Below are 24630 nucleotides of genomic sequence, written 5' to 3' on the forward strand. Positions count from 1 at the left end.
ATTTCATGGTCATTGTGCCCCAGATGGCCTCCGACCACCACATCTCCCACCAGCCCCTCTCTGTTTGGGAACAGAAGGTCTAGTGGGGCCCCATCCCTGGTAGGCTCATTTATCAGCTGAAGCAGGAAATTATCCTCTATACACTCTAGGAATCTCCTAGACTGCCTCTTCCCCACTGTGTTGAGTTCCCAGCAGACATCCAGCAGGTTGAAGTCACCCACAAGAACAAGGGCTGGCGATTTTGAGACATCTGCCAGCTGCTTGTAGAATAATTCATCACCCTCGTCATCCTGATTGGGGGGTCTATAACAAACAGACTCCCACTGGGATGTCAGCCTTGTTGGCCTTCCCTCTGATTCTGATCCACAGGCACTCAACCTTATCGTTACTGACTTAAAGTTCTAGAGTGTCAAGAGACTCTCTAACATATAGAGCCACCCCTCCACCTCACCCATCCCTTATGAAGAGCTTGTAGCCACCCATGGCAGCACTCCAGTCATGCAAGTCATCCCACCATGTTTCTGTGATGGCGACTACGTCATAGCTTTCCTGCTGCATGATGACTTCCAGCTCCTCTTGTTTGTTACCCATACTGTGTGCATTGGTGTACATGCATTTCACCCGGGCTGCTGATATCACTCCTAACCCTGGCTTTCTACCCTTAGGCTCATCTCTGGAGAGCCTGGTTTCAAACCCTTCCCCTTTCAAACCTAGTTTAAAGCCCTCCTAATCAGCCCCAACAACTTATGGGCTAGAGTCCTTTTGCCCTTGCTAGATAGATGAAGCTCGTCTGACTCTAGAAGGCTAGGTACCATAGAATTTGCCCCATGGTCAAAGAAACCAAAATTCTGCTGGTGGCACCAACCCTTTAGCCACCTATTGATAAGACAGGTTTTCCTACTCCTCATTCATCTCTGCTACTGCAGGAACTGAGGCGAACACCACCTGTGCTCCTGTCCCATTAACTAATCGACCCAGTGCCTTGAAGTCCTTTTTAATTAGCCTGGTACCTCTTTCATTTATGTCATCACTGCTGGCCTGGACCACGACCAGCAGTGTACAATAATCAGAGGGCCGGATTAGCTCAGGGAGTCTCCTACTAATATCCCTTGCCCAGGCCCCGGGAAGGCAGCAGACATGCCTAGGGGATGGGTCCGGTCAGCATATAGGGCCTTCCATTCCCCTCAGAAGGGAGCCGCCTACTACAACTACCCTTCTTTTTTTCTTTATAGCTCTGGTTGTGATCCATCTAGTAGATGGGGTGCAACCAGGAGACCCTCCAGACAGATTCTCTTCTTGACTGCCCTCTGCCTGACTCTCTGGGTCCAGGGTCTCACACCTGTTCTTTAAGGGCACCCGGGGAGGTGATAGTGGTCTCTCCGGTTTCCATTCCCCCCCATCTACTTGGTTTGCTCCATCTGCCTGATGGCAAGAGGGCCAGGGCTTCGCTGTCTCCTGCTGGACTTTGTTTGGGGTTGAAAGGGTATGACTCCACCAGCCTATTTCCCTTTCACGCTCCCTAATACTACTTAGCCTCTCTACTTCTTCCTTGAGCTCTGCCACTAAGCACAGCAAATCATTCACCTGCTCACATCGTACACAGGTGTCTCTCACACTGTCCTCTGGTACCAGGCTCAGACACTCCATGCAGCCAGAGACCTGAACAGCCACATCCTTCTCAGGGGGTTCTGTCTGGGTTAGCACTCCCCTTGATAGCAGCACCAGCAGTTTTTGCTCATTTGTAAACCATTGCTGGGTCTAGTTGACTTGCAGGAAAAAACAAACAAACCACAGCCACCCACCTACATCACAATCCACCAGAGAGAGCTGGGAGGGTGGCTGTGCCCTTCCTGCTTCCCCTGCCTGTGCAAACTGCCATGCCACAACCTCACTGATGTGCCACATCCCTGTTTGCCTGCTCCAGGTCACTTACACTCCCTGGAGCAGTTTAAATCTCCAGGAAACTACCTTGGCTCCACCCCCTGGTCAGCTAATTGTAGTCTCCCGTGAGTGAGTTTAAATCTCTCAGGAAGACTACCTCCAAAGCTTGACTATTAGTGAGTACATTTAAAGGCCTTAAATTGACTACAGCTGGATAGGTTTATGAAGACCTTTCAGCAGCAAATATCTCCTTCCAAAATGGGGAGACATTAAGATACAAAGTTACATTGCTGTAAATTAAGAGAAACCTGAATTTTTAACAAAGTTCAATTCACATATATTAGAGAAGCCTGTAAAAGAAACTTTTGTTCAAAAAGAAAGGGAAATAAATGGTTTAATTACCTTACTTTTTATCTCTGCATCTGGGCAGGGATTATCTTCCTATTTACTTGTTTTCCTCATTCACTATTATCACTTCTCTGCGAGCTCTCCGCTTCACTTGGGAAGGAGCTGTCAGCTTCTCTGTGTTTGCACAGCATTCCACATGGTGGGATAAGTCCCCAGAGGCCACCAAAACAGGAAGAAATAGTTGACACAGTGATAACAGCCATTGGCCATTGTGATGGCCATTGGCTTCAATTGTCCAGAATCAAGTGCTTTGATCCAATTTCTGACAAATAGTTATATTTGCTGAAATTCATTTCATTCTAATACAGATGTTTTAAATAGGTCAGAAGAATCATGCTTCAGAGATTCCTCTTTACTTATTAGTAAGGTAGTATTAAGGTGACTGCCTTAAATGAGATGCATGTATGGACTGCATGGAAGCCAAATTCCATTCATATAAGGATTACTATAAAAGTAGACATACAGGAAAGAAAGAACTGCTCTGATTTTACCAACTTTTATTCAAACAACACAGACACTTAACTGAGCAAGCATCGTTATTAGGCTGGGAAAGCTACCACATCTTCCTTAGGGTCCACCTCATCTACTTTTGGAATGTCCAGTGTAGCAGTCCACATTTGCACTAGAGACACAAGTTCCCCTTATACTCAGTGGGAAAACATAAGCATGCCCAAAGTACATTTTCACCTACTTGAAATGCCTGTCTTATGATGAAATGAATGATGTCCCAAAAGGACCTGCTTCTCTTCACTGGCCTATTTTTCAGCATTGGCAGAAACTGGGTTCTGGAGCTGCGCAAGAGCAGATACACCTCAGAACATCTCCTTTTTGCTCTCTGTGAGGAAGATGACAATGCTAAGAATGTCTTCTCTCTATAAAAGTTTCTCTCTATATTAGAAGGGAAGGAAGTTTCAGCCTGAAAGACAAGGGGGAACCTAGGATAAAGGACAGAGCTAGATCCTAGACAGGAGAGGTGATTTTCTCTGTCCTTAGCTGCTAAGAAAGCAAAGAAATGAGCTACATGAAAAGGTGCTCATCCTAGAGCAAAGGTGCTACTGGAGAAGAGGTGCAATAAACATGCTAAAAAACATGTTACCAGTACCTTGGTACAGGGTCACTGATGACAGAGGGAGCTGAGGAAAACACATTTTTCCAAACTGATGTCTCTCAAGTCTGCTAAACAGTAAATGGCACACCTGGAATTTCTGTGTAATATTACTATTGTATTTCATTGCTGCAAGAGACTGTAAAGCTTTTCCTATCTCACAGTGACACCCCTGGCATCAAATGGTGACAGAACAGGTTTCTTCGCATGTACAAATTTCATATACAACTTGCTATTACTGCTCAAACTTAACAATAATTTATCCTTCTGTGTCCTGCAAATTCCACAGGCAGCTGCAGATGCACTGAAATGAAATAACACTGTTACTTTACTTACTGTCTTTCCAGTGAATATTATTTCCTTTGCATATGTGATATAGCTGAAGATTTCAGGCATCCTCTTCGACTTATGCAGCAAAATGTGTAGCACCAGATATTGTGTGAGAAGAAAAGAAACATTCTGTAAAACATTCTTTTTTCCTCATGATACTTCTAGTGTATTCCATGGAGGAATGAGATTGGAGAAGTTATCACTCTTTCTGATCCTTAAAGCAAAACAATTTTCAATGAACTGTTATGCCTTGAAAGAAATAATACTTGATTCTTTCAGCAAAATGATGGAGACAATCAAAATGTATTAAGAGTTTCACCTGTCTCCTCAGAAAAGGTTACAAAGTGAACCTTTTTGTAAGGCTGGCTCTGTGGATGAGGGTATGGGCAATAGGTTTCCCTGCTTACAGAAGGAACATAGACAAGGTTCTGCACATCGATTCACTCTTTGCTTCTTCATGACTTACACTACCTCACCATCACCTGCAGGCAAGGCAAAAGCACAGCAAATGATAGAACCTGTATTTAAGACGAGAAACCATTTGTGGGGATGTATGGAGTGACTGGCAGGGAAGCCCTCTCTCTGTCAGACCCGAGTGATGCAGTCAGATCCCAAGGATTGGTCCAGTACAGGGGATGGAGGTGGCTGACTCCCATCTCCTTCTCATTGCATCCTGTGGGCATGGGGCTTCCTGCTCCCAGTATGGAGACTATCCCAAGAATGATAAAGTGCATTTGCTTCTTCAATGCACACTTCATTTCCCTTTTCTGAATCACAGTTCAAGCCCCTTTGAGGTGTACCCTTGATATCAGCACAGTATTCTATCTACAGACAGTCCTAACTTTAAAACAAACTACATCAATACTGTATCATGGATAGGATTCAGTTTACATGCCGGATACATATGCAAGTATGTATGTACTTTGCAAAAAAGCACTGGAAGTTAATTAGTTTTTTAACTCATAGACCTATATTTCAATTATTATTTTTTTCTTAGGAGCTTGTTGCTTTTCAGTGCAGCAATACCGTACCCTACTGTGTCAACAGTAACAGATTACTTGGAGGTGTCCAGAATGCTCTGATAAGGCTCCAGTGCTGAGTATGTCCTGAGGGCTCTCTCCCCCTGCCAAATCCTAGGGGAGATGCAGGTGCCTCAGCTCCTCAGAGGATTTGTTGTCCCATCATGCTTTGCAGTAGGGAGTCAGACTGGAATTGCAATTTAGTCCTTCAGTTCACTAGATAAAAGTCATCTCTATGCATTTAAGTCCTGTGCACCATCTAAGGTCCACTTTTAGACCTGAAATTAGGATGTAAAATGGATATAAATGGCATTGAGATCTGACTTTGGTTGCCTGCAGAGGGGTGAATTTCACCTACTAGGAACAGCTACAGCCAGTTTTCCGAACCCACATGAAAGTGCTGAGAATTCGCACCATTTACTGGCTTGGCTGGGGAATGAAGATGCTCACAGGAAATGTTTGACACTTATGCAGGAATTTGGCTTATTTTGCACTAGAGAACAGATATGCTATACCTGAATTTCTAAACTTGTTGTACTGGCATCAGAGTAACTAGAAACCACAAAATGCAGCATGGAAAAAAAAAAAGAGAGTAGACTATGTATAGATATATTTACATCTACATACATCTACATATAGAAGCTTCTGTTCACTGGGAATTCTATAAGCCACTGCCTGCAATAGCATCCATCCTACAGAAATTCTAGAGATGATTCTTAAGAGACTGAGGAGATGGGGTTGTGAGGTGAGCCCATCTGTGTCAGCACCTTATCCAGCCATTGCAACGGTCCATGCAGGTGGATCTCAATCCAGCAGGGCGTGCTTGTAATATCTTGGCGATGATACTCTGCTCCCCAGCCCTACAAAAGGATCAAAAAGTGAGTGTTTTTTTTTAAGAAAACCAAAACATTAAATCACAACTCCAGTGCTGACAGTCTAACACAACTACAGGTAGTACACCACCCAAGTTCCCAAGATGTAATGCTTTGTCCTAAGGATAATTTTCTCTAGAAACTTTGCTACTTTTTAAGGTCATTGTTATCACAGTTACATATATGGTTACTCTATGGTATTAAATTAAAAATCTCTTCACACTTCCAAGTGCTGAAAACAACTGGCATGGAAAGGCCTGTTTCCAAGCTTGTTGCCTGCAAACAGCCCATGGGCAACGGTCCCTGCTGTTTGCACCCCAGAGACATGCCCAGGAAAGTCTGGCAAACTGCTGTCTGGTAGAGATAAAAAGCAGGCCAGGCTCTTTCATAACATTTTAACAGGAACTGGGTATGATCCTGGGCACTGCTTCATGTATTGGTAGGGATGCATTCTATGAGTCTGAGACCCTAGAAGTTCTAGGTATTTATCTAAACCTCTGGAAACTTTCAGCAGTTCCTATGTACCATACCTAGCCTATGTATAGATCTTTTCCATAGGTTTTCTATCCTTGAACATGTCCTCTTTTCCCACAGGAGTTCCCAGCTGTCTGCTGTGGGAAGTCCTGCAGTAATTTCTCCAGCTCTTTTGGTGTGACAAGGGATACAGAGTATCTATCTGACAGAAGATGGGGATGTGGTGCTGGCAGGGAGAAAAGAGCCTGGAGCCCCCATGCCTCAAGGGACAGGTTTAGGTTACATATGAGGAAAAGGTTTTTCACCCAGAGGGTGGTTGAGCAGTAGAACAGGCACCCCAGGGAAGCGGTCACAGCACCAAGCCTGTCTGAGTTCAAGAAGTGTTTGGACAACACTTTCAGGCACATAGTATAATTCTCCTGTGAAGGGCCAGGAGTTGAACCCGATGATCCTCATGGGTCCCTTCCAATTCAGTATATTCTGTGATTCTATGATTCAAGCAGGCTCAGTGTCTGCTCCCTAAGCAGGCAAGCCTGATTTCACAGCAACACAGGGCCTCCGAGTCACAGCCCAAAGTCTTGCAGCTCACCGGCTGTCTCACTGGCAGAACTGAACTGGGATTTCCACAGGGCAATGTGTAAAACATGGTCCCACTACAGGATGAGGATCTTCATTTGTGGGATGCTGATCAGACACTGAGTCTTACCTATCATTATGCTAGTCAGGCAGGTTGGTATTCTTGTCATGGAAAAAGGATGTGGAGGTATATTAAGAATGATGCCTGCCAAAGGCACTTAAATTGTAGACTGCTGAACAACTCCGACAAGTGAAGGTGCTAGAGCCCACTTCTTTAGATGTTCAGCTGCAAAATTAAGATCAACACCGAAACAAGATGCCATAATAAGTGGTCTGGATAAAATCCATTGCTACTAAATGATGAAAAGGGGAAAGAAAGCAGAAGAGTAAAATATGGACCCACAAAAGCCCAGAGTACTTCTAAACAGGCAGCATTTTTCTGAACTGCAGAGCATTTATCAAGCTAGAAAGGGCCTGTGTTCACAGGACCTCAGACTGATGTTCTGTAAATGTTTGCATAAAATGCCAGTGCCGTCACACTCCTGAGATGATGAAGTTGCAAGTACTCAGCTGCAATGAAGATACACAGCCAGAAGGGCATTAGAGGAGCCGACGCACCTCTGCTGACTGGCAGAATGGAAAAGCCAGAGGAATGGCAATTGCAGGTTGAAAGTACAACCTGCCAGATTTGGGGGACTCTGGCAGCGCATGCAGGCGGCTGGCCATCTCCCTCTGCTGGCAACTCCCAAACACTCCCAGTGATGCCGTCTCTGGCTGGAGCCCTGCCAGGGGAAACAGTAGGAGGACAAGGCCCCTGTGGCCCCCTGTATATCACTCTAGGGTTGCAGGTAGCCTCCTTTATCCCCAGGGTCAAAATGAACTCGGACTCTCTTAATGAGGGAATAAGATGAGCACAACTTGCAAAGCTGTGACGGTGTTTTGCACAGATGGTAGGAAGAGGATACTAGTACCCCCACAGGGTCCTGCTGCTCCTGCCAGCCCTCCCTGCCTCCTGTGGGCAACAGCTCTCTCCAGCCCAGGCTCCAGCCATGTCCCAGAGTACTGAGTTACCTCATGCCATGGAACACAGTCGAGTCTGCTGGGTCTTCCCCTTAGCCCCAAGACCTGGGAAAATGTGTGAGGGGTTGTGCTGGGTTCAGACCTCAGCTTAGAGAAACTCTTCATCTCTACCCTTTGTGCTTCAGCTGCCTCAGCTGTGGAGAGGGGAGAACACCATCCTGCTTTGGTTATCAGAAGTGCTCAATGGATGAAAACTGCTCTCACTAATGGTACATCCACAGCTGAGCTCCTAGCTGCTCTGTGGGCACACAAAGGACATCAGAGGGGACAAGACATTTACCTCCCTCTGTCCCATGTCCTGCCTCCAGAAGACAACACAGTCCTGGCAAGTTTCTCATGTCTTGGTCCCTCCCCATTACTGTCTCCCAGCTGGTAGCTCAAGCATTGGTGGGGTAGGAGACAGGGTCTCCAGCCCTTTAGCTGTGCTTGTCCTGTGGGTTGTAGGTGACCAGTAGCATCTGGACATGAATCAGGGGAGAAGCCACAGCATCACCCTGCACCTGGGGGCTCTCTTGGGGGCTCTCTGACAGACAGCATGCCCCTATCTGCAACTGCATACCCAACATCCAGCGGCACTCCTGACCTCAGACTGAACACACAGGGGCTCACACCTTGGGAGAGAACTATTTTGAGAAGACTGAGTACAGGAAAAGGTATTCGTAGGCCAGGAACAAAGAACCTAGATGAGATTTGCATAGCAATTTCCCAAAGGTCATGGGAAAGGTTTCAAAAGAACTCCTTGCACTGGTCTTCTGGTGCCTGAGGCACTATAGTAGCTGCTATTGTTTCAACAAAGCAAGATGATAATATGGCAGCAGCAATATAGAGTGCATCAACATCACCATTTCTGCTGCCATGCTGAGCATGGAGGCAGATAACACATCAAACAGACTGTTCCCAAGTTGCTGAGATAATGAAAATATTGCGTAACTGGCTACACTGCCTTTACAAACAACATGCCCATTCATGTCTTCCATTAATTAAAGAAAATGTTTGTTGAGTTTCTTGCTTTCCTTTTTCCCCCTAAAGTTTGCATGTGAACAAGATGTCAGCTCCTTCACAAGAACAAAGCAGCGGCATCGTGATGGGCATGGAGATTTTGGCTTGGACTCCTGGGAGAAGTTATAGAGCATTCTTAATGCTCTCAGAGACTTAAGGAGATGGGTCCCCAAGGATGGCTTGAAAAATTCAGAAAGATGTGTAGGACTCAACTCATCTGCTCTGTAGAACATAAGGTAACTGGGCTCAAGCCTCAAGCAATTTTTCAGTATCTTAGAATTCAATCATCTTGATTCAGTCATTTGTATAGAAACAAATCTGCAAGACGAAAGCACATACACAAGCCATTTTTTATGGTACCTAGCAGGACCAACTGGCTTCTAATGGTGCAGCTCCTCTAGTTTGCAGGCTGAACATTGCTGCCAGCTCTCCCCAGCAGCACTATAGCAAGTCAGTCTAGCATATCTGCAAACAATCTTTAAATACCCACCATTCTTTGGGGTTTAGATGCTACAATAGGCACCTAAGTAAATTCTAAGTGCTAAAAGGAGTCAAGAGATCTCATTCTGGTGAGAAGGCCATTCAGAAAATTTGAGAAACTCCCACAAATATCACACAGATATCACACAGAGCAGTCAGACTGTGAAGTTCAGATACAAAAGACATCGAAACAGTAATTGCTTTGGTGGCCTTCTGTCTCTTCCAAGTAACAGAGAGAAGATCAGATATTCTTTTTCTATTCTGCTTGCAAGAAGCCCTTCTGATCCTGTGGCTGGCCAGAGGGAATGTCATCAGAAATTACGACAATCTTTAGCCAGGGATCAGGCAGATGGCAAACAACAACTCCCTGCAAGCTAAGTGAGAGATGAAGAAGGATCCAGTGTTTCTTGACTGAGACCATATATATCAGTACTGGTGAGACTGTAAATTAGCCTAGAGACATAAGGACATTCTTTTCAGACCTATGGCTCTATCAAGCTCTATTGCAAACCTGTAACAATATGAGAGATCACAACTGCCTAAGACATTTACATTTTGCTAAGCCCTTCCAAGTTGAGCTTTTTGTGCAATCAGTGGGGGAACTCCACCATGCATTCTCTGCCTATTTTCCACAGAGAGCCTATGGAATACCCAAATTTTGGAATCTAAGAAATTTCGAGGTTGACCTCAAAACTAATGATTGTAAGCACCTAGAAGTTTAAGGCAATACTGGAAAAGAGGCAGTCTGAATTGCTTCAGAAAGGATTTGATGGGAGCTAGAAAGTAATGGGATTTGCCTTTTCAGAAATGCAAGAGAAAACAAAGAATCCTTACTTTAACAAAGCTCATTCGAATAGTACACATCTTGGTCAGCTCATACACCACTTCAAAACCATGATTGACTGACTGGGCAAGCAGCTGGGCGAAGAGCTGGTTGTTGAAGATCTTGAGGCTGCAGCCACTGGGGATCTTGCAGACAGTGGCTGGGTGGAAACCATGCTGGTAGTTACAGTTGCGGCTTTGCACAAAAATACTGCTGTCACTGACACATTCGGCATAAACTTCCCCACCAACGTAGTAAAGATGAACACCTTGAAAAAGAAAACGTAATGTGTATCATTTCTTCATTGTTCACAACACACTTTATACCAATAATTTTTTCTTTTATCCTGGCATACAAACCCAGGATCATTCCAGATACCTGGTACCTATACATTACCTTTTAGAAGACAGTAAAATGTGTGCATATCTATGTACTGTACAAGAGGCCACTAATATTAAGAAGAAAATATCATAAACACTATTTTGAAGTACTGGTCTAGAAAAAAAAAGTTTTGGAAGGCCGTATTTTTCTTTGTTTCTCAGTAAAACTTGGTTTACTTCTTGGTTTACCCAACAGCACAGTATTTTATGACAGACACACATACATAAGTATCAAACACATGTCAACCATATACAAAGCATGAATCAAAACTATCCAAGAACTGAAAAATCAGTATTACATTACACGTTGAAGTGTATTTTCTCTGTTGAGAACATGCACGCTGACCAAGACCCACTTCACTGCATGCTGTTATTTTACTACAGGATCCTACGTCATACAGTTAAAACACAGCATAGTGTATACTTAAAATAGCTTTTCTGTATTTTTCTTTATCCATCACATCAGAACCGAGTATTTGCATTTACATGATGTGACTGACTCGTCAGATCCTGTTCCAAGTGACCTTTAGCAAGAAAAGGACTGATTTTATTCTGAATTTTCCAGTGCCCAAGTGACTTACCAACACCAATCTTCAAATTTTGACTGTGCCTTGGGGAAATGAAGGTGGAAGCACTTCTATCCATTCAAATACTCTGATCCCCTCAGGATATCTGCTTGCATGAAAATATACCTAAACTGGTGTGAGAATTTATCTTAGCCTAATTCAGTAACCTTAAAGTTAGGGATCTTGTGTAAGCTAATTGTGTAGACACCTTCCCTAGCTGATAGATGATGAGAGGCATTGTGACCAGATGATTCATTCCATCCGCTACAGAGTGCAGGCTTACAGCCAGTTTAACCCCATGGAAGTCTGTGTAGGTGCTGTAAAGGCTCTCCCATTCCCTACCCCTGCTGTTTCTTCTCACACCTGCTTTCATGCTGGCAGCAATGGCTGAGGATCGGGAACCAGCTAATAAACTTCAAACCAAACCAAACCAAACCAAATCTATTTGCAGTGAGATCTTCATCAGTGCAAGCATGGCAATGGGGACCCAGCCTGCTTAAACGTGAGCATGAAGCCACACCCTAAAAGGGGCCAAGTCATCCTGTGAAAATGCCCAGGCAGTCACCTTTCCCATGGCTGGATTAGGGGAAATGAACCCCTCCCACAGTCAAGAGAGGTGGAAGAACTCAATTCTTTGTTCTCATAAAAACCACCACTAAATAAAAGTAAAATCCTCCTCTCTATTCCCAGGTATGGCATTCAAACACTTACATACAAATGCACATTTTCACAGAGCCCCAGTGGACTGCCTCCAAACCTAGTGATAACTATGCTTTAATAATGCAGTTGAAATTACTTTTATTCCTGGTGTCTTTCATAAAAAGACTGGTTACATATTCCCAGTCTGTTCATCATTCTGTGGTCATAACAACAAGGGGTAGCAGCACATCCCCATGACAAAACTAGCCTCTAAACAGAAGTGAGAAAGGCTCAGGGAAAAGCAGGTTGAGTGGCAAAGGAATCTGGGAAGATTATGTTCTCCCACAGTTTTCCAGGGTGACTCAGACAGGAACCTTTAAGTCTGTCTTCAAGCCACCACTTGACTTCTATGCACCCACAAGATCTCAAATGAGATGCGAGTGACGGGGTGTGGCGTGAAATACACGCTGGTGCTGCACTGGGAACACAAGCAAGGGGACAGCCCCATTCCACCAGTCTTCAGGTCTGCTCTGACTACGCCAGACACTGTGGGGTGCTGCACACTGTGACTGCTATTACTTGACCTACTCTCCTTTCCTTACCTTGGAAATGCATAAAAGGGAAGGACTAAAAACAGGAAGGACCTTGATGGAGTCCGTATAATTTTCTGAAATAATCAGATAGAGTGAGAACAGAGGGTAAGGAGAGAAGAATAAGGACATAAAAATTCACCACATTTCAAATCTTAAAGTGTGGCTACTGATTTAGGGTCACCACACTTTGTGGTACTAAGGTGAAAAATTTTTAAGGCTGGGTTTTTGAAGTATATTGAGTAACCCATTTTCTGGAAAAAATTAATTCTTTCAAAGGCATCACCCAATCTGTCTGCTATAGTAACAAAACCACCGTTAGTCCCAAAAGCAGATGCTACAAATTGCTTTTTCCTTGTGGACTTTTTAAAAGCAGTAAATACAGCAGTAATGAAATATCAGTATGTATTTCTATTCTTCTAGTATGCATTCATCAGAGGAAAGCACCCTCAAGGAAACCAAGCTGCTAGATACATATTTGTAGAAGACCAAATCAAGGCTCCATATGTTTTAGTGGGATTTCATTGCTCCACGCAGAAGCTGGAAATTCAGCAGTCTCCAAGCACCCACATCGTCTTGACACTGATCAAAAGTCCCCTTTTTATCCTTGAAGTCTAACTGCTGAAACAGGTCCAATTGCTAGTAGATGTTGCATTGTGTTCTGGATTGTTTTTAGCTTTGATGTGGTATTTCCAGGAAACCGTTTCACGCTGATACACTAGATGACAATTCAATCGCATATCCTTATCCTACTGAGCTAATCTTGTTTACTCACTCTTTTTTCTCCCCTGTTAACATGTGACAATTGTATCCATTTCAGTAGCTTTCATCTGTCCACCATGCTTTTGAACTACACATTTTGGAGCTGCTCTGTGCTCTTCTGCAGGCCTGTACTGGTGCCACTTATACTCCACTTGTATATGTTCTTTTAAGATTTACATAAACAGGCAAGAACAGTAGAATCATGGATCTCTGATACACTAAACTCCTCTCTGGGCAACCTGCTCCCTTCCTTTGGGCAGATTCCTAGTGTAGGACTTTAAAGGACTTTTAAGCAATGAAGACAGATCTTCAGATTTAAATGGATAAAGACCATTAGCATTTCCCTAATTTTATTTTTGTTCTGTCTCTTCCTCTTTTGGCGCAGAAAGTCACAGGATGTAACATCCTCAAATGACAGCTGGGATCTTTTGTCATTCTTTTAGGGCCAGGCTCATCTTTCATCTACATCCCTCTGACAACTTACACTGATAGGGAAGCTTTGCTTTATTTACTAAGTTAGAACTAGATGTACAACACATTTGCACCTCTCACAATGAACCACTATGACGGACACTTGTAGCATCACACTGGCTTCACACAGCACATCTGCAACACAAGTGCCTTTCCTCCCAGAGAAAAGTGCAAGAGCAAAGCACATGTCCTGCACCAGCCTTCAGGTTCACTGCTGTTTGCAAAAACTGTATCACATTTGTCTCAGAGCTTCCTTTTATTCAGTCATTCAACACTAGACTATCAAGAGCCAATTAAAATATTGCTCTAGGCCTGGGAAATAAGGTGAGGTTGACAAGATAATAGCAGTGGAACAATTACGGTTAATTAGCCCAGTGGGAAATACATTCCCAAGTAGCTACTGGTGCGAGGCTGGGTTGGCAAGATAATGAGTCTAGACTGGATATACCAGAACATGAAAAGCTTCATCTGCATGGAGAAGTGGCTGGCACAGGGCTTCTGACTCACCATCACAAACAACAGTAAATTCTGCGAGAATATCAAGCCCTACACAGCCCCAGTGAGCTGGGACAGATTGTGTGTGGTCACGTATGTCCAGGTGTGGTCTCACCAGCAGCATATGATTCTGCACGCTGTACACCAGAAGTGGAGCATACAAAGAGAACCACCGGTGGGAGAACGGAAGCCTTAGTTTTACTGGTGAAAAGTTGGCAAAGCAGGGAATCAGACTGGTGGTGGCAGCGAGGGGGGGGAGCTACAAAGACAACTCTGGTAGAGTTCTTCAGCTAAGTAACTCAACTACTAAGTGTTTCATCCATTTCCCTTTGTTATTTGGTGGGAGGAGAATCAGCCCTCAGGCACCAGCAACTATCCTTGTAGTGGCATTTCAATGGCAATATTCCCAGTTGCCAGAAGCTCTAATAAATAAAATGAAAATACGTACTGCTAAATCAGAACACATAACTATAAACAACATTTTTCTCTTCACTGGCCAAGTAAATAGCTTTTGTAAGGAGTTACTCTGCTGATTGTTATCCAGTCAGAAAAGAATCAGCTGCTTTTCTTCTATTTCAGAATAATCTCAGAGATTTTATTTTAAGACAAGCGCATTTGACAAATCAGATAGGTTTGTTAATGCAATATGTGGATCTTTTGAGTTCTGAATATTCCTGAGGAGAAGGCATTTCCTCTTACCTTTTCCTATGTGTCTCCTGGTGTTTTCTATAGTAGAGTTGCGGTTTACATTTGACAGCAGACCCAGGCAAAACCTGTTTTTGTTATTTGAGGGATCTGTAAATCCATCTATAAGGATGCTTCGAGAGGAAGCCTGGAAAGTCTCCCCTACACGGTTGTTGAGTTCATAGTAGGCAACTGAGCACCAGTGTTGGGGTTCCTCATAACAAACAGGCCGAAAGTCTGTAGGAAATAAAAGTTAGTCAGCTGCTCAGGTCTCAGTAATATTTTTTAAACAATCCTTCTCTGTTTTCTTTCCTCCCTCCCATTCTCAGCCCCCCATCTCTTCATCTAAACAGTCACTTATGTCATGCTTTATCTCAACAGCAGCTTCCCTTGCTTCTTAACTTTTTTTACTGAAGTCCCAAACATGCAAAAGTTTGATGCACCAGCTTAACTCTAACACATTGACATTCCTTGCTGAACTGGGGCCCAAATTATACACTGAAAATAGTAAGGGATACATCTGCTCTACACACCAGCAGGAGCTAGGGATGACAGATGGGCTCAAAGCAAGTCAAAACTAAGGCAAGCCTTCAGCCTAATACCAAACTCTGTAGTTCAGAAGTAATAAATCACTACCCCCACCTCCCATCCCCCATTCTCAATTTTTAGATGCTTTCAGGCTTTCTGCTTCCATGTGGGATCGTAAGCAGAAATGTCAGCAAGGTCATTTCTTCTGGATCTACCCATGCCCAGGTTTTCTAAGTCAGAGACAGACTGAAAAATGTAACAGAATCTCTGAGCCTCATTTTTCCTACAGAAATTAGAAGGAAACCTTATCCTGCCTGCTCACCACAGGCATGTAAGCCTGCCTGCCCCCAGAGCCTCTGTGCGTAACCTCTAATAAACTCCTAACTAATATTCAGTAGGATAGTGATCAGGGTGGTAAACTATGATAAAGAGATTAAAGTAGCTTGACAATTTATTTTAAAGTATTGGTGTCTGATAACTTATTATTATCTGGTCATTCTGTGTAATTAGCACCATCCCACTCATCTTCCTTCTGCTCCAGTTCCATGCTACATACAGCCTTCTCATTTTTTCAGAAGAACTGGCAGTAATTTTTTAATGTGCATGTGTGTGTACAGTGTTCAGTCCTCATTCTATAAACCACATTTCTTTACAATATGATGGACTAAAAGAACAATGGTGATTTTTCCTTTGCAGTAGCAGGAAGCCAAAGTAAAACCCAGCAGAGGAACTCCCATTTGCCCTTGGTACTCTCCAGCAATGGGCTTTGAATAGTGGAGACATTAATTGCCAGTACTGGTGCAAAGGTAGCAGGGACCATGATGAAGATGACATCAAGTTGCTTTGAGGGGTGCAAGGAGGATCCCAGACCCTTCTTCTCTGACCATCCATGCCCTCTCCCACTAAAGCATTCTCATAAGAGGACAGAGGTTGGTCTTCTGTAAAAATTTCTTTGTACTTAACTAGAACATGTTAAGAACTAGTTAAGAACTTTGTACTTAACTAGAACTTTTCTTTTCTAGCCAGACAGTAATGTAACATTTATACAAAGATGGCAGCAGAAAGGTTCCTACCATAAGACTTTAAAGTACTTGAAACCCAGAGCTGAAGGTGATAAAAAAAAAAGACTTCTGATATTGATAATGCTTTTTGTGTGTTATACTGCCCCACCATGCTTGATTTGATATATTTATCTTTATGATGTAGATAACAGTGCTTGCTTTCATTAACAACTTCTAAATGTAATAGTACATGAATACAAATAAACTACATAAAGTAGCTAAAGTACAAAAGTAAAGTAATAGTAGTAAAGTAGTTGACTACATAAAGTAGTTAAAGTACAAAAATACAAATAAAAATACAAAATACAGAGTCTAAACTCTGTAACTTTGCACATAATACACGGTATTCTTACATCAACCTATTCTGCTAGGTAATGGGTGGGTCTAGCACAGAGCCTTACTGCAAAACTGCCTGAAACCTATTATTATACATCACTGAACCCTTTTGTTCAAATGACAATTCTTTTTCTTAACAGTTTTTATGTAAAAAATAGTACAAATGGTTATTTACTTTCAGGTTCTCCATCGGCAGATTTACCTCCATTCGGCAAAGACAGCACTAGTTGACTTTCAGCTATTGCATCCATTGACCGTCCATTGTGCATTCCTGCAGGTTCTCTTGTGTGGTAGGGCGGAGGTGGAGTTTCCACTGGAAGAAAGAAAGAGAGAAGGAAGGGAAGGGAGGGAATGGAAGGAGTGAGGGAGTGGAAGGAGGGAGGGAAGGGAAGGGGATGGAAGGGAAGGGAGATGGAGGGAGAGAGAGAGAGACAGACAGAGAGAGAGAGAGACAGGGAGGGAGGGAGGGAAGGAAAGCAAAGAAGGAAAGCAAGAAAGCAAAGAAAGAAAGAAAGAAAGAAAAAGAAAGCAAGAAAGAAAGAGAAAAAAAGAAAGAAAGAAGCCTAAATCAGTATGTTGGTAAATTCCTTCTTGGCTTTTCCTGGTGAATATTATACCTCTTTGGCATTGTTTAGCTAGAGAAGGGCTGGAAACAGCACAAATCTGAACCTGACCTCCCTTCAGTCTCTAGATTAAGACCACTGTGTGTTCAGAGAAGATGGGAAGGAAGGGCTGTCATGTTGGACATGCAGCACCTGAGAGAGGGACAGTCACAACAGTGCCTCAGGCCTAGACCCGTGCCAAGTTCTCTCTTAACACCAGCTGTTACCCTACAAAAGTAATGAAGTTTGATCCTTCAGTTCCAGACTTCTCTCATGAATTTAAAACTTAAGGAGATGATTTAAGAGCAGAAGCTAACTTTAAATGATCCTCTGGAAGAAAGCTCTCTTCACAGTCTATAAAAAAAAGCCTATGGAAAGCATTTACACTCTAAAATCAGACTTGGCAAATCTCCCTCCAGATTTATTTTTTTTACCTCTGTCCTACAAGGGAAGTCTGTCCTCTCCTGGTTTGTTCAGTCTCCCGTCAAGGAGCAATGGATGTGTTGAAAACATTAGGAGAAAAAGTATCAACTCACAACCTGCCCAGCTCCTGATTTGTTCCATTTCCAGCAACATGAGCTAGAAAATAGGTTACTCTATAGCAGCAATTCTCAAGAAAGACAGAAGGCTTCAAAAAGCCAAAGAAAAAAGGTCTTAATTTTCAAATTAAAAAATGTCAACATTCACTGCATAAGCACTCAAAGCATGTAGCTTTGTTCATTTGAACAGAAACTCTGTGAGCTTATGTGCTAATTATAGCCATATACAAGCTTGTAGGACTATGGATCTCTTGAAGCACTGTTTAATTTGGTTCCAATTTGAAATTCCCTGTTGTGTTTGGGGTCTGTTGGCTGGCCCTCAAAACAGAGCAACTTCATCTGGAAGTGGATGACAATGAACCATTGAATCTTCCAAGTAAGTACTGAACAGGAATGTAATTTTACTTAAGCACTGTTCAGGATTTAGGAATTTCATACACCACATGATATTTCTAACATATAGGTGACATAAGCCTCCCATATAAAATACAACAAGCTAGAATGGTAAAACAATACCAAGAAATAGTGGAAGAGAAAACAAGTCACAGAAAGGAATATAATGACACAATCATGTGGCTATATGGCTATTTTTGATGTCTATGCCTAAGCTAGTCACCATAAGCTCTCCTTATATCCACAAGAGAAACATAGGCATCCACAGAGACAGTGTATCTCAGGTACTTTAAACGTATACAAGAAGATGCAATGAATCCTGTTGTAGGAGTCCCTGTTTTCCTCCATTGATTAGAAAGAGAATTGCATGAGATGCAGAAATTAGCATAGCTGACATCTATATTTGGTCACAGCAATCCTGCTCAAGGTTCTTGATGTAACTCCAGTTTGCTTTAGATACCCTTCCATCCTTGATTGTTACATAGGCAAATTATGCTTATCAGCATGCCATGTGCTGTGATATAATGAAGCTCAGGTTGAGCCACTTCCATTTTTAAGTAGCTTTGCAAGGTCCCAAGTTCAGTTAAATGCACGAGTCAGAGTCATTACATAGCTGGAATGGGCCTGATTTACCTGTCAGGACCAGCTCCACTGAATCCAGCTTGGTTACACAGAGGTGAAAGAAAAAATACAGGAGAAGACAAACAAGTCTTACTACTCGATGAAATGTTTCAGTGTTGCTAAATATGACTTAATCTGAAATATAGATCTAGAGAAGAAATTAATGAAGACATATTCAATGAATGGAGAGAGAAGGAAAAACATCACACTGTATTGAAAGTATCCAGCTTAAAAGGAAGTTCAAATACTACAAATACCTTGTAAAAATAACCTTCTTGCACTTAAAGTGAAAACAGGGATGTCATTAAGGACATGCATTTAAACACTTTGCAGTTGAGATACTAAAATTTTAAGCTACAAGTTTCTGATCTGAATTCATCTTTGTGGAAAAAAGCTGAGAATAATGAAGCTATTTGAAAGTTAAAGAGTAGAAGTGAATCTGAAACATGTTTTGATATTAAAACTATCTCTCAGCTGTGTTGCATTAACAGCAAATGCATAGTTAAATTTTCAGGTAATTAGAGCAGTACTAAGTAAGGAGTTTACAACACAAACAATCTGAGTGACATAACCCTCCCAACCTCAGAACTGTGGAACATGTTTCAAAGTCACAGGAATGTGCCTAGTGGCTTCCACAAGTTGGGCCAGATTGGTAAACACCTTAATTTATACAGTCAGTGGGATCACCACACATTTAAAAATATTTCTGCACACCAATTTCCCCATTTTATCCTCTCTCTTGATGGAGTTTCTGAAGGTTCCTACTCTGACCATCTTAGGTCCCTTACTTGGGTCTTGCAAGTGCTCTTTTCCATGAATTGTATTGGAAGCTTGGATGGACAGCTTTAGACAGAAGGTGGCCTGGCACACTTGCTTCTCTCCTCAACTTCTTCCTTACAGTAATCATGAAATCTCACCCAGGCACTTCTAGGAGTGGAATGACTACAATTCTTAGTCCCTTGAGCATCCCTCAGAAGGACTGGGAGTCAAATACACAAGAAGCAGTAACAAGAAATCACATTCCAAGTCCACTCTGTCCAACAGTTCAATCCATAACTACAGCCTAAGGGAAGCATACAGAATTGTCACCTGACTCCAGGCTCTGGTAAGAACCTCGACTGCCTCAGTCAGAATGTCTAAAAGCTCATTATTACCTGTGAGCTGATAGGGACTTCCTGGTCCAGAAGAGCTTTCTGGTGAGTTGGGATAGCTGATGCTGTTAGGTGACTGGGAAAACATGTGGCTGGGTGATGATGGAAAAGGGGTGCATGGAGGATGCTGGAAAGAATCAGGATAGGTGGCATTGTGCGGCATCAGTGGCTCACTGTGCAGAGAAGTGTTTCGAAACTTGGCAAGGAGGCTGAGGTGAGGGTTAAACTCACTGTGTCTTGGAACGAGTACAGGAGGCAGGACTGCAAATAAAAATAACAACAAGAAATAAAATGGTTAAAACTGCATTCTTGAAAGTATATCTCTTTGTAAGTTAAAAAGAGGCATATTCCATGCTGCTCAAATACTGCTATCTATAGATAAGTCATCGAAAGGCAACAAACTTGTTCAAAATCAAGAATCAAAAGCTGATTCTTGGGACTTTTTTTCTGCAGATTTGCAGCCAGTTATAGCAGTTCCATATGCAAAACATGGAATCCTGACTTCAGCAAAGTACCAAAAAATTCACAGGTACAGCATGAGCACACAGTCCTCTTACAGAAATGCAAGTGGCACATCTCTCCATCTCAAAATTATTTATTCTTTCCTTCTTCAAAGACTGACCATGTCAGGATTTTGCTAAATATTATCACCAGGATGTGCCAAATTCACAGCCACGTTTAGTAACAACTAATAGTACTCTGCAATACACAACATATTTTACTACCATTGAGTCACAGATGGGCAAAAAGAAGTACAGACCCAAAGCTAGACACCAGATTTAAAATGTTCTCAGGTACTTGAAAATGCTACCAGCCAGACAGTGGGATTTTTAAAAGGAAATATAAATGGCAATTAAAATATTGCAGCAATATCAATTTAGCTCTTGCAATATAGTTAGAAAAGATCTAGCATAAAAAGGCATATGTCAATGGTTGGTATTTAAGACATGAAAAATACAGGTCAGAAAACTGAAATCCAAATTAACCAATGTAAAAATTGGTCTAGTAGAAGATAGCACCTCTCTTCACAAACTCTCTTCACTTACATCTCATACTGTCAGTGCTGTTAACACCATTGCTCCTCTGAGAGATCCAAAACAGATCCGAATTACTATGGATTCTGACATGAAGAGCAAGAGCAGAATTGGAGTCAAAACACTGTAAAAATCCTGACTAGTGAGTTACCTATAAAGATGAAGTCCCTAGGCTGGAACACAAAGGAGCTTGCTAAGTAGGACTACATATGAGAGTTCAACTTGAGGCTTTAATTGGATCCCCCATAGTCCCTGGGGGGAGAACAGCACCTACAGTGGGCAATTCATGTAGCCTTAAGTTGTCCTGCAGATCTAAAAGCCACCAGAAGAGATAAGGAGGCAATTTGAGCTATTGTGACAAGCATGAATTGTCCCAACAGCAGGGACAATTCAGCAGGCTTGTATTGATTGACCTAGTGTGCAGAGTTCCTCTGGCTTAAAACCCAGCAGCATGTAATCTTTCAGTCTACTCTTAATAGTTTATAGAAACAAAGAGCAATGGGCACCCTTGGTCTTAAATGTTCTTGGGAATATATGGTTTGAACATGTTTTAACATACTGCTTGGGCCCAAAAGCTCTGCTTAGGTAAGGCAAATCCTTTTTAGGCAGGTTAGCTAACACCTTTTAATTATAGCAAACTCTCATTTATCCAGCTTAATGAAAGCATGGAATAATTGCTATAAAGCAAGTAATATATAGATAATGCAAAACATGTGCATGAGAAGAGGCTGCAGGAACACTCCCCTTGAAATGCACATCAACAGCTCAGAGAGCTGGGGCACTTACTAGTGCCTGGTAACAAGGACAGCTTTACAGCTTCTTGCTTGATGTAGCACTATGCTGCAGCTGGGGTAGGATTAAACCACGCATCTGCCTACCCACTAGCATATACCATTTGGGAATTTGTCAGTCACCCATAAGATGAAGAACTGAGCCTTAAAACCATACAAAAGATTGGACTGATGTCAGGGAGTTCACTGCAGAAGTCTTCTTATCTGCCTGGAAACACAGGCACTGGGATACCTATTAAGAGACTGGACATAGACCCTTCTCTGGCCCAATGCATTTCTAATTAGCTTTTGGCCAGGACAAGGAGTCTGCTTGGGAGACTACTTTCTTTCCTTCTGGATCTGATATGCCCCTATCTGTGGTGTAAAAATTCTGCCACCACTTTCTTAAGTCCTTTGGTAGAGAAAGGTGTTTCTGCTTCTTTACTGCGTTATTAGTTTTATGGATTTCCTAGACTCTTCAGGTAGGACTCATACAAGTATTCACATCTTATTCACGTGGATCTCTTCGTAGCTAGTGGAGAGAAACAGACTCTTTTACTGCTAAGTTCATCTGCTATACGTTGGGACAAGACCAGTACAACCACTGCAGATGTGTTTTTGGTGAGCTGGATTGCTCCCATCCCATGCTCTTGTGGGCTAGCCCCAGGCTGTGAGCTCTTGCTGCTTCTGGAGTTTTCCTCTGCTGCTCCATGAAACTGGTATGATGCTTGCCAGGTCTGCTGCTGCTCAGCCAGCTCTGACCAGCAGCCTTAGAAAATGGGGAGCTGGTGATCCCTTTGCACCCAGCAGAGGTGCTGAGCAAGGGACAGCTATGCTACAGCAATGTCATGCAGCATTGAGAGGCTGGCACCTCACTGTGGGTACCACATGCTTTCTTCAGCCCTTTGAGAACTCAACATAACTCCTCTAAATGAAAGCTGAGGATTCGGATGTGTGAATAACGCTTGCCAGGGAAAGCCTTTGATTTGCCTTGAGTGAGTCAGCATGCTAGAAGAATTTTCAAGCCTTGAACTTCTTCCCAGCTCTGACCTGGGTACTCTTAATTTCTGCTCTACTGTACAGTTTTTGCCACCTCACTTAATCTTTCCACTGACTGTTCTGTGACTGCCTAGAGGGCTAAAGCCTCTGTGGTGGTGAGGAATTCAGAAATTTTCTGGTTTGTGGCTAAGAGTACCCCTGAGGGCCTTGTTCTCCTTGTTCTTTTGGTAACATGCCACTCTCCAGGGCTCAACCACTCTGAAGGAAGTGTGATCAGAGGCTCAAAACTAAGTAACTGAGTGTATTTGGACTTGTCTGCCCTCATAAATTACCTGCACTTTCTTCACTCAACGGGGGTCCTTTTCTTCTACCTGCTATTGTCTACCAAGAGCCAGAGGTGGATCCTTCCTTCTATGCGTGCTCAAGTGTTGATGATCTTTGTTTAACTGAAGACATATACGGTCATGTCCAAAGTCCTGCTACTGCCTTTCATGCACAGGGCTTTCTCCTCTTCCCTTTAGCTTCAGCAGTTCTTGCTGGAAACCTGGCTGTGCCCAGAGCCTCTGACTTCAGAGGCTCACAAGCAAACTACCTGTCTCAGTTTAGTTCCAGGTACAACATCCACACTGCGATTTCTCACACATCAGTCCATCTCCGCAGAGTTTACTACCTTTGGAGATCTACCCTCTGGTGAGATCCACCTACTCCCTGTGCCCACAACTATTTCCAAACACCAAACACATGATCAACAGTGAGATAATTGGGCAGTCTTCCACCTGGGAGGCTATCACATCTTAGTCCTACTCAGGCTTGATGAAAGCAGTCAGTTAATCTAAGTGAAAAATTCATTTAGTCTCCTGCTGTCTAGAGCAATGGTGCACCCTCAAATTTGCAATATCTACACATGAATGATCTCATAAAAATAACAGGGTACATGTTTAGGCAGCTTTGAGATTTTTCTGAAACTGAGGCTTCTTCTGACAACAAACAATTCAGATTTCTGACGAGCTGTTTGAAGAAAACAATTAAGGGGGAAGTAGAGCATAACCACCACACCTATCTCCTTCAGACTAGGTGGCCTAACCCCTCTCTGCAGTGGGATGTTGCACAAATAGAGGAAATATTTGCTGCTTTTTTCTAACTGGCACCTGATACCAGGCAGACCTGATAAGAAATCTGCTGGGGACACTGGTAGCAGCAACAAAAGCTATGCATAGTCTGTGCAGTATTGGTCAGCATAACCTAAAATGTGGCTGGGCAGCCTGAGGACATAGCAGAAGCAATGAAACCGCTGAATCTTCAACCAGAGCCTAAAGCTGCTCTCTAGTAACAGAGGTCTAGGGATCTGCCAGGCCACTGAAGAAAGGGTGAGGCCCTCCCATCTTTGACACAACTCATTCATTCTGGATAAAAGTCAACAGGTCTGGTCATAGAGTGGCTGACTCAGTAAGAAAGACTGCAGTGATGCAAAGTGGTCCGCAGAAGGATGGACATTAAAATGAAAATAATACTGGCATGTAGATTATAAAACATTTGGCTGCCATTTAGCAGCTGCTGTACTATTCCAGTACAAGTGTTTGTTAGCTGACACTGAACAGATGACAATAGGGTTGAAAACAGCACTGTGCAGTGCTGTCAGCTACTGCAGAGGAGACTCTGTTAACTACACAGGAGTTACACCAGAAGAAATGAAAAGACACTTAAGACTGCAGCCTTCAAACAGAAAGATACACAAAATGGGATACTTTATGAGCATCTTCTTGTAGATTACTGAAGAGTTTATTTAGCAAGGCAGGCAATCAGCTTTTTCCACTGAGAACTGTTGACAGCAAGCAGCACTCGGTATAGCTGTAAAATTTAAAAGTTGTGACAATGTTTACAGCAGTTCAGATACAACTTCACAGCAACAGTTCTGCTGCAGTGGAAGGACTATCAGAGCAGGAAGCGGCCCCCGTTGTTTAA

The 24630-nt window shown here is 42.8% G+C and overlaps 1 protein-coding gene across 3 annotated transcripts in view; it reads right to left on the bottom strand.

Moving 5' to 3' along the window:
- Window positions 1–232: 232 nt before the first annotated feature.
- SMAD9 (SMAD family member 9) overlaps window positions 233–24630 on the bottom strand; it is a 39766-nt gene continuing 15368 nt past the window's right edge. For 2 of the 3 annotated variants that reach the window (XM_017818665.1, XM_017818666.1), the window contains exons 3-7: window positions 19869–20126; window positions 16735–16872; window positions 14650–14871; window positions 10059–10315; window positions 233–5603 (exon numbers count right to left, since the gene is read on the bottom strand). In XM_017818665.1, coding sequence (XP_017674154.1) covers window positions 5460–5603; window positions 10059–10315; window positions 14650–14871; window positions 16735–16872; window positions 19869–20126 — 1019 coding nt within the window. In that variant the 3' untranslated portion in view covers window positions 233–5459. The remainder of the gene's footprint in view (window positions 5604–10058; window positions 10316–14649; window positions 14872–16734; window positions 16873–19868; window positions 20127–24630) is intronic. The other variant, XM_017818667.1, reaches the window with a different exon arrangement.

The sequence above is a fragment of the Lepidothrix coronata genome, unplaced genomic scaffold, assembly GCF_001604755.1.
Source record: "Lepidothrix coronata isolate B3197 unplaced genomic scaffold, Lepidothrix_coronata-1.0 Scaffold69, whole genome shotgun sequence".
NCBI classification, from domain to species: Eukaryota; Metazoa; Chordata; class Aves; order Passeriformes; family Pipridae; genus Lepidothrix; species Lepidothrix coronata.